Source organism: Poecilia formosa, unplaced genomic scaffold (assembly GCF_000485575.1).
Source record: "Poecilia formosa unplaced genomic scaffold, Poecilia_formosa-5.1.2 Scaffold68, whole genome shotgun sequence".
Classification (NCBI taxonomy): domain Eukaryota; kingdom Metazoa; phylum Chordata; class Actinopteri; order Cyprinodontiformes; family Poeciliidae; genus Poecilia; species Poecilia formosa.
Window position 1 is genome coordinate 1,656,204 of NW_006800007.1, and position 15,065 is coordinate 1,671,268.

The window sequence follows — 15,065 nt, forward strand, 5'->3', positions numbered from 1 at the left end:
TAAAAAAGCTATTCCACCAAATTTATTGTAATTTTGTACAGTATTAATTCAGTATAAAACACACCTTTAAATTAAGATTATACAAATGTTATTTTTTCCCTTTAATATATGATGCTAAAAAATGTGAAAAAAAAGACATTAGAAAAAAAAACATGTTTATCTTGTTATTAAACAGTTAATAAAATCTTTAAAAAAGAATGTACATCACAGTGATCTAGATTCATTATTCTTTCTGAGTTCACTGTAAAAATTTAGAAAAGGTCACATTTCTGCAAAGTGGTTATATTTAAAGGTTGAAAACGAACACAGCCTATTACAATGTCTTAACTTTATGTCTTATCAATCAGATTCAAAATAAATGAATCCATTTTTTTTTACTGGATTTTACACAAGACATGCCACATTGAAAAATGGAAAAAACATTTGAAATATTTTATCGTCAGTTTTCTATGTCACAAAAATCTGGTAAATGTTGGATCCAAAAATAATCCATATTGGAGAAATTTTGACAGTTCTGTAATTTTCATACTTTCTTTTTAACTCATAAAATGGATCAAATTTGGGGTGTTGTTGTTTATTCCCTGAGAATAAAGTGTTGGGATTACACACAGAATACAACTCAAACAGCAGCACACACACAAAATAACAACAAACATTCTGGTTAATTTGGCTCAGGTTACAGATATGTTTCCATGGTGTAGTGTAGCTGTAGTTTAGCTTAAAATGATTCATACTCATGGTAGATTTACGTTTAAAGTTGTCTTTTAATTTTACCAATATGATTTTTTTGACTGGCATTAATAATAGTGTTTTAGAGTAACCCAGCCAGAGTCTCGTCTTGAATCTGATAGGAAATCTGACAACTTGGACTTGGAAAAATTTTAACTCTAAATCCACCAAGGTTGTGAAACATTTCAGGCTTATTTGTAGCTTTCCTTAAATTGTACAAAAATATAGTGCAAAGAGAAAGCAGTTCAGATCTTAATACAATCAGAAGGTCAAAGGCACTGTATTTTATTTAGCAAAAAGATAAACCTTTAAACGTAAAAACTCTTGCAACCAAACACCATCCAGTGGCATATTAATGACATCTGAATAAAATCACAAAAGTAAAAAATTATTTCTTTTTTCACAGCTTAATACAAAAATGTGTGGGGATGACATTTTATTTCTTTCTTTAGACCTGATGAAGCGTTTAGCTGCTGTGGTGACCCAGAAATGGATCCAAGATGGCTTTAGGTCTTCTGATGCCTGTTGAAGTAAAGAAGCAATTCGAGCCCATCAAAAGTGTTGATTCTTCCTGGTACAGATAAAATAATAATAAAAAAAAGATATATCAATATCCGTTTTTGACAAGGAAAATTATTTAAAAGTTTCAGCCGCAAGAAAAATTAAAATTCTTAAGAACGCTGAAGGTGGGAATATTACCTGGGCTTAAAGATGCAGTAACTTTAACAAAAATGTGTTTCTTCCATATTTATATTTCCATAATTTGATTGATTGATTGATTGATTGATTGATTGATTGATTGATTGATCGATTGATTTGTTAAAACTGCCTCCATTTTGTGACAGAATGTCATAAGACAGATAATCTATGAAAAAAGTCAAGCTCCTCCACTTCTGTCCACTAGTGCTATTACTGTGGTCTGCAAAAAATAGCACCGCTCCCGGTCAAAAACCACCAATCAGAGCCAGGAAGAAGGTCTTAGTGTGTCAATCCACCTCATGTACGTGCTGCTAAGTGTACTGTAGCTTACTGTTACAGTAAAACCAATTATCTCCCGTCATTAGTGACCATGCTAACTAGCTTTAGCATTCGTAGCAGGCTATGTTGTGGTGAGGAGGCGGCGTTCAAAGGGAGGAGATGAGCATGAGACTGATTGACAGCGCTAAGAACCTCCTCCTGGCTCTGATTGGTTATTTCAGATTTAGTGGTGTGTTTCTTCAGTTAGTACTAGGAGAACTGGTAGAAGGCAGAAGAGCTCAAGTTTTTCTCAGATTATGTGTCTTATACTGTCACAACAAATATGTAGTAACATCTATTTGTTAATAACTGCAGCTTTAATCAAGTGACATTAATTTATTAAAATAAGAAAACAGACAGTAGATTAGTTGATATTTAAATGAAGTTAGGGTTGCATATGAAGGATGATGTGTAAATTTTATTTTAACTAATTTTACCTTCTCTGTGATGGGAACGTTTGGTTTTCCTGCCACACACAAAGAAAAAGATTAGTGCAAAATCATCAACATTTTTCAATTAAAAAAAAAACTGCAGTTAGCTTACCGTTGATAGACAAAGACAGCAATCATTATCAAAATGGATGCAGCATCTACTGAAATCCATAATGTTCTATAAACAGAAGGTGCCTGAAACATACAAACCAGGATCACAGAGTTCAGAAAGAAGTGGTACAAAACGGAACCATGAAAGTGTTGGATGATCAGTTGATAATTAAACCGCTGGAGCAGGAGGAACAAACGAGCAGCCACTGTTACTGCATGTGTGCACATCACTCACCATGGTCCAGTCAGGCTGCTCCATTTTGCTAAACACCTGGCAGTTGTTAGTAGTGACTGAACTGACTCCTGCACACCACAGCAGAGAGAACATCCAGCGCTCATTGACCACATACATGTTCACTTTAAAGCCGTCTTTTCGAAGGTTCCTGTCGGATATAAACTCAGCATGAGATACAAAAGAACATTCAGGACTGTGATATTGTAAACACATAAAGGCAGCAGATGGGTTATACCATAAACTAGGAGTAAATTCAAAGCAGGAACCATAAATGCTCATACTGTGTGTGTATTTAAGTAAATGTATGTTTGTAACTGTGTGTAAATGAATGACCCAGCTGCAAAATTAAAACCGTCTGCTTAACACTGTGTGAGCAGTTTTTGCACTGTGACAGTGCTTATTATCCTGCTGTTGCTATGGGGAGGAGTGTTTGGTCTGCAGCACAGTGTAGGTGGATGGTTCGTGTCACAGTAGCATCAGCATGAATACCAGCAGCACCCAAGCTTGTCTTCAACAATAACCTAAATCACCCCTCAGGTGCTGAATTTTGATAATATTGCATCGCTTATTGCAAATGGAATTTAAAAACGGAGTTAAATACTTAATCTGATATTTAGAATTGTTTGATGATGTAAAACCTTCCAACAAGGAATCTTGTTGAAAGCGAGCAAAATCATGTTTTACAGCATTGCACATTTCCAATTGTCTTTAAAATACTTCAAATTGACACATCTATATAAGTTGGTCTTTTTGTGATTTAAAGATTTGTGTAAATGCATTAGAAAAATGCAAAGGAAACCACCAGGAAGTAACCCAAAATAGACATGGGCATGCATTTTATTCCAGCCTTTTGTGAAAATTACCTTTTTTTTTAGATTTTAACACACAAACCTAAGAAAACTATAGAATAAGAACCTACAAGATTAGCCCATAAATCAAAAATATTACACCATATTGTCCTTTTGTTGTTTATAGATCAACTCTCAAAGTATAAGTTGATTTAATTAGTTGACCTTTCTCAGGTCTAGCCTGCAGTCTGCTGCTTTACAAACATGCCTCTTGCACTGTGTCACCTGTGGTATAAATACAGCACTACGTTAATAACAGTCTTGATTGATGAAACTTAAGCTTCCACAACATGGCTGCCTGTGTTTTCGCAACTATCAATTGCCATAGTTGTCTGACTCATAAGTGAGGAAAGAGTAGCTCTTTCAGGGTGCCGCCGCTTTACTCTATCCTGACAGCAATCAGACGTTTGTCTGGCATCTCATTAGAAGGACTTATAAACTCTGCAGACAGTATGATGGAAATTTTTGCAGCTTTGAAGTCGTAGCTAATGCTTTAGCAATTTTATCATCATAAGCAACGTTAATACCATATAGTGGGTGCACGGTTTTTAACAACCAAATGTTGCAGTCAATCACCAGTCACTGTTTCCATCCTCAGTTTAACATGGATTATATCTCGCTCAGTGAATTTTGGTTCACAGTATTTTATTTCTGTACTATTTAAACTACGGTTTGCCTTGACAACAGTTGTCTTAACACACCTAATCCAGAGTGGATTTGTAGAAGTGGACAGACTCACACTGCTGTCAGGGCAATGCGACTTTCATCATCTATTCCATAAAAAAGTTCCTTGCAAACTTTGCATGTATTTAAATGTAAACTACCAAAAGATTGATCAATATTTTTCAAAATGTTTTGGTTTTGAATCAGTCTTTTACAAACTTTTTTTTAACATCTGACAAAAGTTAAGGATCTACTGACATACTGAACTAACCTTCCTTGGCCAGAAGAGGGCAGTAGCTAGAGTCTCTGTCATGTTTAAGATCCAAATGAAGGCAAAATGAAGACGAAATGAATGTGTCAGACATTAAGACTTAATATTCCTCGTGACTCTTTAGAATAAAAGAAACCGTTTGTATATTCTAAAGATGAACATTAGCAAATTTTAAGATCGTGCTAAGGAGACCAGAAAATGCTTATTTCAGTTCCGTCTCTTCTCAGCTGGCTCTTGAAGTCAGCAGGTGGATTTCCTCAGCCATGAACAACACGCTGCAAATTCACAAAACATCTAAGCCAAGCAAGACATGGCATTAAGAAGAGTGAAGCTCTTTTAGATATAGTCCTCTCATAAGTAGCAATATTTAAAATTGGCCAAATGAGTACGTATGTGCCCAGAGTGTTTCTCAACAGGGGTGCAGAAGCACAATAAGTTAAACTAAATGTAAATGTTTTCTCAGTATCAGTTTATTTTCTCTTACTTAAAAGTTCCCAGGATCAGAAATCTCAAAGATTTAGTTTGGTCGTTGACGACTCATGCCACACAGGCATGACTTCTCACCAGGCATGCAAATGTAAACATGATCAATAATAAGTTTTGTTGTATAAATGTGAAAATCCAGTGTCACAAAGGAATGCAGCGGTTAATGTTTTTGCTGCATCGCAACACTTCCAAATAGTCAGTGAACTGCTCCGATTCATGAACTCCTTTAAACATGTTGCAACACTGTTTTTCATTCCTTAGTAAATGTTTTATGACTGCTCATCCGTTTAACAACACCCGTTTAGGTTCGGGACGTTATTCGTCTGTATCCCCTTGAGCCAAGTTTCACATGTAAAGCACTGGCACCTTGTCCAGACATGCTTCTACTTACTACACTACTGTGCATGCCAACCCCAATAAAAACAGTATCTGCAGACAATCTAAGTGTTTTTTGTTTTTGTTGGTTTTCATCTTGTTCTTAGGTCTTACCTGATTTCATCTGCAGGCAGGTCACTGTATTTAACATTAAGGTGAGTTCCATTTTGTGCAGACATCTCTTCTGTCTCATTTATATTGGTGTACACCTGGATGAAGTTTGAAGTCTTCATCACATATTCTCTGTTTTGTGGTGGAAGCCAGTAGATCTAGAGCAAGACAAGGCTTTAAAATCCTGCAAAATGAAATGTTTTCAAACTTGCAAGGACGTTTAAACTTACCAATTCGTGGTTGATGCCTGAATCCAAGATCTCTTTCACAGTGTCCTCAGTGTCATTAGTTTTACTACAGTTTTCGGGACGATACAAGTCAAATATAATGGAAATATTGTGCCGTTTGGCGAGGTCTAGAAGATCCTTCAGTTCAGGAATAGTCTGCGTTTCAGCTGTCTTTCTCTGGCTTTTGTTGAGCAGGTGAACAGTTTGAAAAGGATCGTTCTGGAAAGACACAGATCATTTTAGTGTTTTTTACTCGTTTTAAAAATTCAAACTTGTAGCGAGGCTCATATCAGAGGCAGCACTCACCTCTATGAACCATTTCCCTGCATTTAGAGACTTAAGCGTGCTCATGTCCACCTCATTGCCATAAGAAATCTTTTGTGTCACATTTGTTGTTCTTTTGAGGAATTCGCCCTCATGGTCGTGCATCAGAAAGGGAATTCTGTCTTTGCTAAATGAACAATCATTATTGAGACTCCTGTAAATGCTTCATTTTTATCTGCCACATTTACAAACAATCCTCACAAAAGCATTGATGATAAATGTTAATAGAAATATTAAAGGGCAAAATGAATAAAAGCGGTAAACAATTTCACCCTACCTGAGCTGCACATCAGTCTCAAATACTTTTACGTTGCACTCTGTTACACTCCTTTCAAAGGACATCATGGTGTTCTCTGGGGCCAGCTGAACACAGTCAGAACATGAGTGAGAAACTTTTTTGCACAAACTACCCTGAGGCTGTGAGAGTACACAAAACTGAGTGCACATTATATTAAATGGAGCTTATTGTTGATGGAGCAGCTGAGCATGGCTGCAGATGCAGGCCATATGGGGCCCCTCATATGACTTGCAACGGTGCAACACTTTCAAAAATAAGAAAAAAATGCCTTGTTGTTACCCAACACACCTCAATATTGATTCTTAAATAAATAACATGTTTCAATTAAATATTACTGCACTTCTTTCCATGCAGGTTGTTTATTTTTAAGTTTTTGTTTTGTTCAACAGGATGCTCACCATTGGTGCTCCTCTGTGGCCCCAGAGGTCTGGTTTAGTTAAATTTAATTCCTTTATGTCGATCAAACAGGGTGAGTGGATGAGCAGGGGACTCAGGTAGATGAATGCCGACAAAATAAGGAATGATGCTGCAATCAGGAACTTTGATTCTGGAAAGAAAACAAGACAACCAACTGTTTATGCTGAGTAGGTTTGTGTATTGTTTCAGACTATCATCTTTAGAGGTTTGAAGGACGAGCAGCAGGATGTCAGCATTGATTTCATCTTGTAATATACTGTCTTCAACACTTTTCACTGAAGTCAATTATTGGCAAAAACAAACTATACATAATGTATGAGTGACGTCAAGAAGTCAATTCATTATTAGCTGCATTAATCAAAAAGTAGGTTGACATATAAATGTTTCAATTTCGGCTTTTACTTTTATAAATAAAGACATTTCTGTTTGTTTTACACTTGACTGTCCCTCCCTCCCCTTCCCTGCCCTGCCTGCTCTGTTTTTGTCCTGTCTTGTTCTATATTTTTGGAGCTTTTCTTTGCACATCCTCCCAATCTACAAATTCTGCATCTGGTCAACCGGTCTCTCAATGCAATTGATCAAATTTTCTCAACGACAAGTCTGGGCACAGGAGAGCGCTCTTGTCCTGCGGGGACACACCCAGCGGGATTCACCCTGGATTTATTCATAATAACAGAATTTCTGCTGTTTGGAGCTTGCGGATTCCTGGCTTATCGACAAATTTGTGATGGACTTGGTCAAAATAGCGAACGCTCAGACTTGTGGTGTGGACAGAGACGCAAGTTGGATGTGAGTCTTGCTGAGACTCGCAGCCCAGCTGAGGACTCTAAAAACTCACTAACGGGATGGAATCGATCTTGGAGAAGTTGCTAGTTTCGGTTCAGTGGAACGACCAAACTAATCTGGATAATTGGGAACTGAGATGTATCGGAGAAACTTTAGGGAAGATTGAAGTTTATAATCTACCCGACCAAAGACATTCTGTCTCTGAATTGGCTTTCCCCATGTTGCCTTGAAAGGGCTGCATATTTCCAATCTCCTTGAAGATATGTAAACATAACGCTCCTTCCCACCTCACCCCCTCCTGTTATCCAGGCAGCTGTGGAGCTGAGCGCTCCCAAGGATGTTCCTCGATAACAACAACGTGGTTTCATGGCCCTGTGACGCCACCGCCTTCTCTCATGTCTTTGTTTTGCCCATTGTTTTGTCTGAATGTTGCCATTTGCACCTAATGTGTCCTTTCCTCTTAGAAACTGTGGAGTACTCACTTTTAACCCAAAAAAGGAATTAGAACAAACTTGGAATCCAGAGATTCTAGTTTATTAGTCATTCTTCAGCTTTTTTTTTTTTTAGAAACTGTAGAGTATTCACTATTTAGGCCAATATTAGGTAAATTTTAGATTATTATGCAGAGAGACTCCTATTATTGCAACCCAGAAAAGGAATTAGAACAAACTAAGAATCCAGAAAATGTTTTGGTAACACTTTATTTGAAGGGGTGTGCATAAGACTGACATGACACTGTCATAAACATGACATAACACCTGCCATGAACATAAAAAAGTCTTTATGAATGTCTATGACAGTTGTCATGAAGTGTCATTCAGAAAATAATGACACTTTTAATGCAAAGTTGCTCTAAAAGTTGCATTAAAGGTCCATTAAAAGTGGCAACTTTGCATGATTTTGTAAATTATGATAATGTAATGCAGAGTTGGCACTTTTAATGGACTTAGACTGAAAAACTTAGAAGCCTGATTATTTAAATGTAAATCATTATAATTCATAGAGGTTTTTTTTTTTGTTTTTACCATGTCTGTAAATGTATTCACAATCTTTTTTCAAAAGCGACTTGCTTGTTAAATTAAATGTCCAAACAAAACCCGTTTCTAAAATATAGATGAGTTTAAGCCAACCAATCGTTCTGAATTTTAGAGAAAAAACACAGAAGTTCATAAAGCTTGCTAAAAGTTTTAGCATCTTTTTAGAGTCAAGCTCTTCAGATCTCAAACTGCAGTCGAAGGTTTTCCAAATAATTTTATAGCAATTTATTCATCTCCTCCTGAAGACAAGCTTCGTTTGACACGGAGAGGTTGTTCACTGGAAAACCTGCTAAGCATGTATAAAGTGGTAGCTGTTTGTTCAGCAGTTAATCTTCATGACACAATGTAAAATGTCATGTTTTTTGACAAATTGTCAAAAAAAAAAAAATCAAAACACTATTTAAAATCTCATGTTACAGGTTAAAGGAGGTACTGTCCTATGTTGCTCAATGCCTCATGTTTACCTTGGCTCCTGCTGTCACTTTTGGCTCAGCATCAGAATGAAACTGTGACAGAGATTTCTGTTTTTTTTACTATTGTATTTCTAACTGACACAAGCAGCCATTCCTGTGTTGTTTGTCATAACTGAAAAGGGTTTGACTATTCAGTTTGTTTACTAATGTACTAGAAAAAAAACAGGTGTCCAACTTTCTTTCTCATTCTGGTAAAAACAAAGAAATGTAACAATAACAAGTGAGGATAAGCAAAGAATACCAAATTGGTGTCATAATTTTTTTTAATGACTGTACATATGGATTAAGTAGTAAAACAAACTGAAATGTATTTTGAAATGAAACGTATTATTCCTTTAAAAGTAAACACCCACATTTGTCCTTCATTTTTTAAAGAACGGGAGAAGCTGTAAAAGATTTGAGTGTTGCTGTTAAAGAAAATTAATTTCCTTTTCCTTTACATTCATTTTGAACTACAAGTTCAAAATGAATGTGTAATTACAAAGCAGATCTGAAATTCATTTTAAGCTTATCTGGCTCTAAATGTTGCATAATGTCCTCACATTCCTTCACATGAGTAGTCATTTCATGATTCATAGCTATTACAAATTATTTAATGACTAATCCTGCAACTGAATTTATGTCTCATGAAATCAGTCTATGCAATGGTGCGGATGAATCATGTGTTTGATTACTGACGGATGTGAAACTCACTTTCCTGGACCTGGTTGAAGGTCCGGAAGACCAACCAGCTCAGCAGGGTCAAGGCTCCAACAGCACCGAATTGTAAGAAAGGAGCCGTGTACTGCAAAGAGAGAACAAAAATATAAGAGGGCCAGCTTGGAGTCTGGAGTTAAACCTCTACATTGTGCTTGGCAATAAAAACTATTTCAATAATTTAGTGAGAAACGGAAAATGTAAATGACTATAATAAAGGTAGGCTTTAAAAGTCAGTGAGACAGACATTACACATGCCCTTTTGGCTTTTTGGAGAAAAAAAACTGCAAACTGAAGTGTGAAGTCGATTTGCATTTGCCAGCCATACTCAAACATATTTGCATTTTAAAAACAGTATGCACAAATTACAGTAATTTACAGTCTTTCAAAATGAAAAACTGTTGGCTGCTGAACTTCCTGCTTTGTTTGTAGCATTAAGTTTATAAAGCAGAAAATTTGCTTCTTCTCAAGTTTTATCTGCAAGCCCTGAAATATGGTACAGCTGATTTATCAGGAACTCATATAACAACAGAGAAAAGATGCTAGTGTCTGCAGCTTTGTGTTCATCTGAAGACATAAAACTACTACAACTAGCCGCGCATCAGATAAGTCTGATTGATTTCTATCAAAGAAGACTGTATGCTGGAAATGAATCAACCTTCAATAAAGTTTTAGTTTAGGGTTGTGCATATTTATGCAACTAGGTGATTGTAGAGTGTTTATATCCCTGTCGAACTGATTTTTCTGTCAAATTTTACAGGATATATGGCACATTAAAGTGTGAAAAAAAGCTATGAAACAATCATTGAGCCAATTTTTCAAGTCTCATGAACGTAAAATGATAAAAGGGTGCTAAGAGAGTCAAGAAACATCGCATTGCTTCTCTTATGTTAATGTAATATCAGTAACAACAGGCATTGGAAAAAAGGCAAAGAAAAAAAAAACCTGATCGGGTGAATCCCCAACTTTCACAAGCCACACACTCACTGTACCTGGAGTGACAGAGGAACAATATGCCATTCTTCTGGCTGTTTAAGGGTCATTACTACAATCATAGCAACGATGAGCACCACTCCGACACATATCAAAGCCTGCATATCAGAAAAGAAAATGTGATAGTTAGTCCTGTGATTAAATCTGATACTCTATGTTGACAAGTGAAGGTTTGTTCTACCTTGTGTATCCAGTGTAAGTCAAGATTTTCTCGTAAGACAACTTGGACCAGTGCAAAAAGCTGCAATCAAGATAAAATGTTTAAGTTTAGACAGAAACAGTTGAAGAAATCCAGTTTTATTCAATTTGATATGATGCTTCTCACCAGCAGCAGAAGGCAGTAGCTGGCAAACAGGGCAAAAATGATCATGGCCACCATGAAATAGTTCATATGCTTGTGAAGAAGGGAGAATAACAGCCTGATAATAGAACAGAAGAGATTAGGACTCGGGTAACAGAGTAAAAGCCACCACTAAAACCAAAAAAGCAAGAGTGGATCCTGGGTTTCCTGTTGTGATCACTCACGTATTAAAATCATCTCGGTCGTTGAAGATGACCAGCCAAATGTAAAGCCAGCAGACGGAAATTAAGGCCATAACAGTGACCATTACGCACCAGCAGGTTGAGCGCTGTGGAAACATGATAAGATCATTATTTGTTAGGTTTCTAGGTAAAAATGATGCAGGTCATGCAGGTAAATGAGGTGAAAGATTTCAAACATTCTCTCCTTGTTGACTTTGTGCTCCTTACCATGACAGCTCAACTAAAACAACCCTTTATATTTTCTCAGGTAAACACACCTGTACTTTTACAATGGAAATGATAGGACATCGTCATCCTCCTTCTCTTTGTACTCCACGTAAATCTAGCAAAACCTGTCATGACTTGTAAGTTTATTAATTTTTTTTGGCGCAAACTGGAACCATTAGTCATCCATCTTCATCACCTCTTTATTAGTGTTTTAGCACTCTCTGACAAGCAAAACTGACAGTTTTTAATTTAAAAATGTGATTAACAGAAGACAAACTTATTTGTAATATTTATTTTTGAAGATTTCAGCCTTTTGTAGACTATTAATCTGTGGTTACTGGGAATAAAAGTTCTGCTCAATACTTTAAGTTATCCTTAACATTAGTAAAACAGTTAAAGTCTGTTAATTTACAGAGGTGCAACTCAGTAAATTAGAATATAACAAAAATGTTTATTTCACTTATTTAAAAATTTAAAAGGGGAAAGCCATTCAGATTCTCTATATTTCAAGCTTTTACTTCTGTAGTGTTTTTATTAAAAACCCAATAATTTGTTCAGCAAACAATTAGAATATTACCATAAATAAAATAAAATAAATGAGACTGTTTACAGAGTGCTATATGAAAGTATATTTATGGAAAGTTAGGTGGAAGGAAAAAAAGGGGGTAAAAAAAGACAAATACCAAATGTGAGTTTGGAGTTTCAGGACAGATGCATCAGATATGGACTTTTTAGCTGAATTAAGTGGTTGAGGATCCACCACACACTGACACATCCATGAAACAGGCTGTTGCATTCTTTGAGTTATACGTCTCCTGAACCAGAGGCAACATCACAAAACCGACTCGACTGCTGCACAAAGGTCCAAATGTAAGATTTAAAGAAATCATTGTCCTGGACACAGAATCCAAGCTCCATCATGCTCAATAGGACATTTCCTACTTAGACATTTAATCTGCTGACTTTAATCCACTTGTTTTACTAAAAATACTTTACATTTCCCTCTTCTGTCAAGCTTTATGCTGATTTTGTTTTCCAGTAGGAGTTAGCAGTGGCCCACACTGCCAAAGATGCCAATACCTGTTGGAACTATCACAGTTCTTGATCAGCTAGCAATGGAGTATTGTCAACAAGAAGATGAAACACCAGACCTAACAATGCAGAAAAGCTGCTGTTGAAACAACCTGGGCTTCCTCACCACTCCAGCAGGGCCCCAGGCCTGCAGTAATTCATGCCAAAGAAGCCTGAAATGGCAGAGTTTTCATTAGCTGTAAGCCATAATCAAATTCAAGAGATACAAGAACATGAAATATATCACTGTGAATTTGACTGTGGTGCAGCTGTTGCTCAAAGGGAAGTGTAGCTGCTTGAGATCTTGAATATGTGGCTTTGATTCCAGCTTCTTTCTTGTGCCACATTTTAATGTGGCCCTGGGCAAGGCACTTAAAGCCAAGTTACCCACTGGTCTGCAGCATAAACAAGTCTCAGTTTGTGCATGCAACTAGGCGAACGTGTCTCTTGTGTAAAGCACTTTGAGTGGTTGGTAGAGAAAGCTAATAATAATAATAATAATAATAATAATAATAATAATAAATACATCCGTTCATCATTTCTTTTTCTTTTTTTTACTGAATTACTGTTGACTGACCTTCTCTATCGACTAACGATTAATTGATAAGCAGCTATTTTCTCAAAAACCCGAGTTTTGTCTTGTAGGAAGAGGTCCGACCTTCTTTCCATGACATAAAGGGCAAATTTTCATAGCATGCTAATGTAGCTCCATGCAGAAGAGAATCAAGTGTTTATTTCAAAACAGAACCGCATAAAGTGCATCATGTATCCCACACCAGACTGGACCATTTCACTTTTCCGTTCTGGTATGCCGTTACCATTTTTATTCCTATATCAACTGAGTCCACTTAAAGCTGCAGTACGCAGCTTTTATAAAAACATGTTTTATTTTACATACATGTTAAAACTGCTGTCATGTTGTGACGGTTTGTGATGAAACAGAGAATCTGTGAAAAGATCAATCTTCACCCTGAGCTACTGTTGCTGTCTGAACAAATACACAGCTCCCGACCAAAAACAACCAATCAGAGCCAGGAGGAGGGTCTTAATGCTGTCAATTAATCTTATGTTCATTGCTAAATGTGCTAATGGTAGAGAAACAACTTAATGTACCTGGAAAACTGTTTATCCACTGTCGTCAGTGGCCATACTAACTAGCCTGAGCATTCACTACCAGTGAAGCCGGGGGAGGGATGAGCAGCACCACATGGGGGGTGATTGACAGCAATAAGACCTGACACTGATTGGTTGTTTCTTATTAGCACTGGGAGCACTGAAAGAAGGCGGAGGAACTTGATTTTTTTCTCGGACTATCTGTCTCATACCATATTTCATCAAATATGTAAAAAAAAATAAAATAATTTTTAACAAAAGTTACATACTTTTGTTAAAAAAGTATGTAACTGGTCAGCTTTAAGCATGACCAGCAGCACCCTCTTCTGGATAGTGGGAAACTACAACACTAAGAAAGTCTAAATTGCTTGGAATTCATTTTAATCTGATAAACCATTGATCGACAATTAATTAAATGCTTGTTTGGACCTGAAATTCTTTATGTATACGCACCTTGCTCTCATTGTCCCTCTGCTTCTCCCGACAGCAGCTAAAGAAAGCTCTGCTGAAACCTCTGCAACATCTGCCCAGGGCCATCGCAGCTCTTTAAATTCACAGTGAAGAAAATTCCAGGAGGAGGATGGAGGAACTCTTATAATCCTTTCTGTGAACACAGAAAAGAAAGGCTGGTCTCATTCATCTCCCCAAGCATATGGAGCAATGAGGGAGGGGATAGAAAACAAATGAGGCAGAGGTTCTTTGGGTGCTAAGGCAATTTCTCAAAGGAGTCTGTGTACAAAAGAGGGTATAGTCACTAGCCTACAATAGCCAACACCATGGGGTACTGAGCGCTGCACAGTCAGGCCTGGGAGAGAACTCCAGCTTTTTGCAGCACAAATGGTCACAGTGACAGGCACAGCCAAGCACCGATAGCCTAGGCAGGAAACAAACTCCCAGTGAATAAAAAGCTGCAAGCAGAGAACAGCTAGACCTGAAAAACAACTAAAAGTGTATAAGGGATTAGGCTGTCCATCACCTTTCTCGAAATGGGTCATATATCAAGACAGTCGACATGTTGGGACTCAGCATCCTTCAGTTGTGCCAGGTTTCGGTTGCCCGCACAAGGAAAGGACATGGGAAACGGTCCTGTCAGGTTGTGTCACTCTAAAATGAGTTATTTAGGGCATCAGTTGTGAAAACTACTGTTTTACGACCCGTTTCTCGCTAGACCTGCTTTCATTTGAGATTCTGCCAGTTTCTTTTTCACCTGAGTGGTTTTCGTTTTTACAGTTAAAGCCCTCAGGGTCTTCACTTGAGGCTTCAAATTTAGCTGCTAGGATCAAGTGAAGAAAGATACATCTTAATGTTGCATGCTGCTCTGAACAAGGTTGAAGCCTTACTGGTGGTTTATGAGATTTAATTACTTCAAAAGCACATTCCATTCATCATAGCATTGAAATCCACACATCACCACTGTAAGAGCAGAAACACGTAAAAGATGTGTGTAACTAAGCATTTTACAATGTTTCGATTTATAGGCTACTTTAGGTTTATGCCACGTAAACCTATTAACAGACAGAATACACATTGAAAGTAAATAATAATAATAATAATAATAATAATAATAATAATAATAATAATAATACTTTATTGATCCCCTAAA

The 15,065-nt window shown here is 37.0% G+C and overlaps 1 protein-coding gene across 3 annotated transcripts in view; it reads right to left on the reverse strand.

Moving 5' to 3' along the window:
* Window positions 1-7: 7 nt before the first annotated feature.
* gdpd2 (glycerophosphodiester phosphodiesterase domain containing 2) overlaps window positions 8-15,065 on the reverse strand; it is an 18,566-nt gene continuing 3,508 nt past the window's right edge. The window contains exons 2-16 of one of the 3 annotated variants that reach the window (XM_016672961.1): window positions 13,916-14,066; window positions 11,054-11,157; window positions 10,854-10,947; window positions 10,710-10,769; window positions 10,528-10,626; window positions 9,533-9,623; window positions 6,525-6,673; window positions 6,106-6,191; window positions 5,811-5,955; window positions 5,508-5,723; window positions 5,281-5,435; window positions 2,524-2,671; window positions 2,290-2,372; window positions 2,184-2,212; window positions 8-1,296 (exon numbers count right to left, since the gene is read on the reverse strand). In XM_016672961.1, coding sequence (XP_016528447.1) covers window positions 1,196-1,296; window positions 2,184-2,212; window positions 2,290-2,372; window positions 2,524-2,671; window positions 5,281-5,435; window positions 5,508-5,723; window positions 5,811-5,955; window positions 6,106-6,191; window positions 6,525-6,673; window positions 9,533-9,623; window positions 10,528-10,626; window positions 10,710-10,769; window positions 10,854-10,947; window positions 11,054-11,157; window positions 13,916-13,999 — 1,644 coding nt within the window. In that variant the 5' untranslated portion in view covers window positions 14,000-14,066 and the 3' untranslated portion in view covers window positions 8-1,195. Of the gene's footprint in view, window positions 1,301-2,183; window positions 2,213-2,289; window positions 2,373-2,523; window positions 2,672-5,280; window positions 5,436-5,507; window positions 5,724-5,810; window positions 5,956-6,105; window positions 6,192-6,524; window positions 6,674-9,532; window positions 9,624-10,527; window positions 10,627-10,709; window positions 10,770-10,853; window positions 10,948-11,053; window positions 11,158-13,915; window positions 14,067-15,065 lie in introns of all 3 variants that reach the window. The other 2 variants (XM_007555102.2, XM_007555101.2) reach the window with 2 other exon arrangements.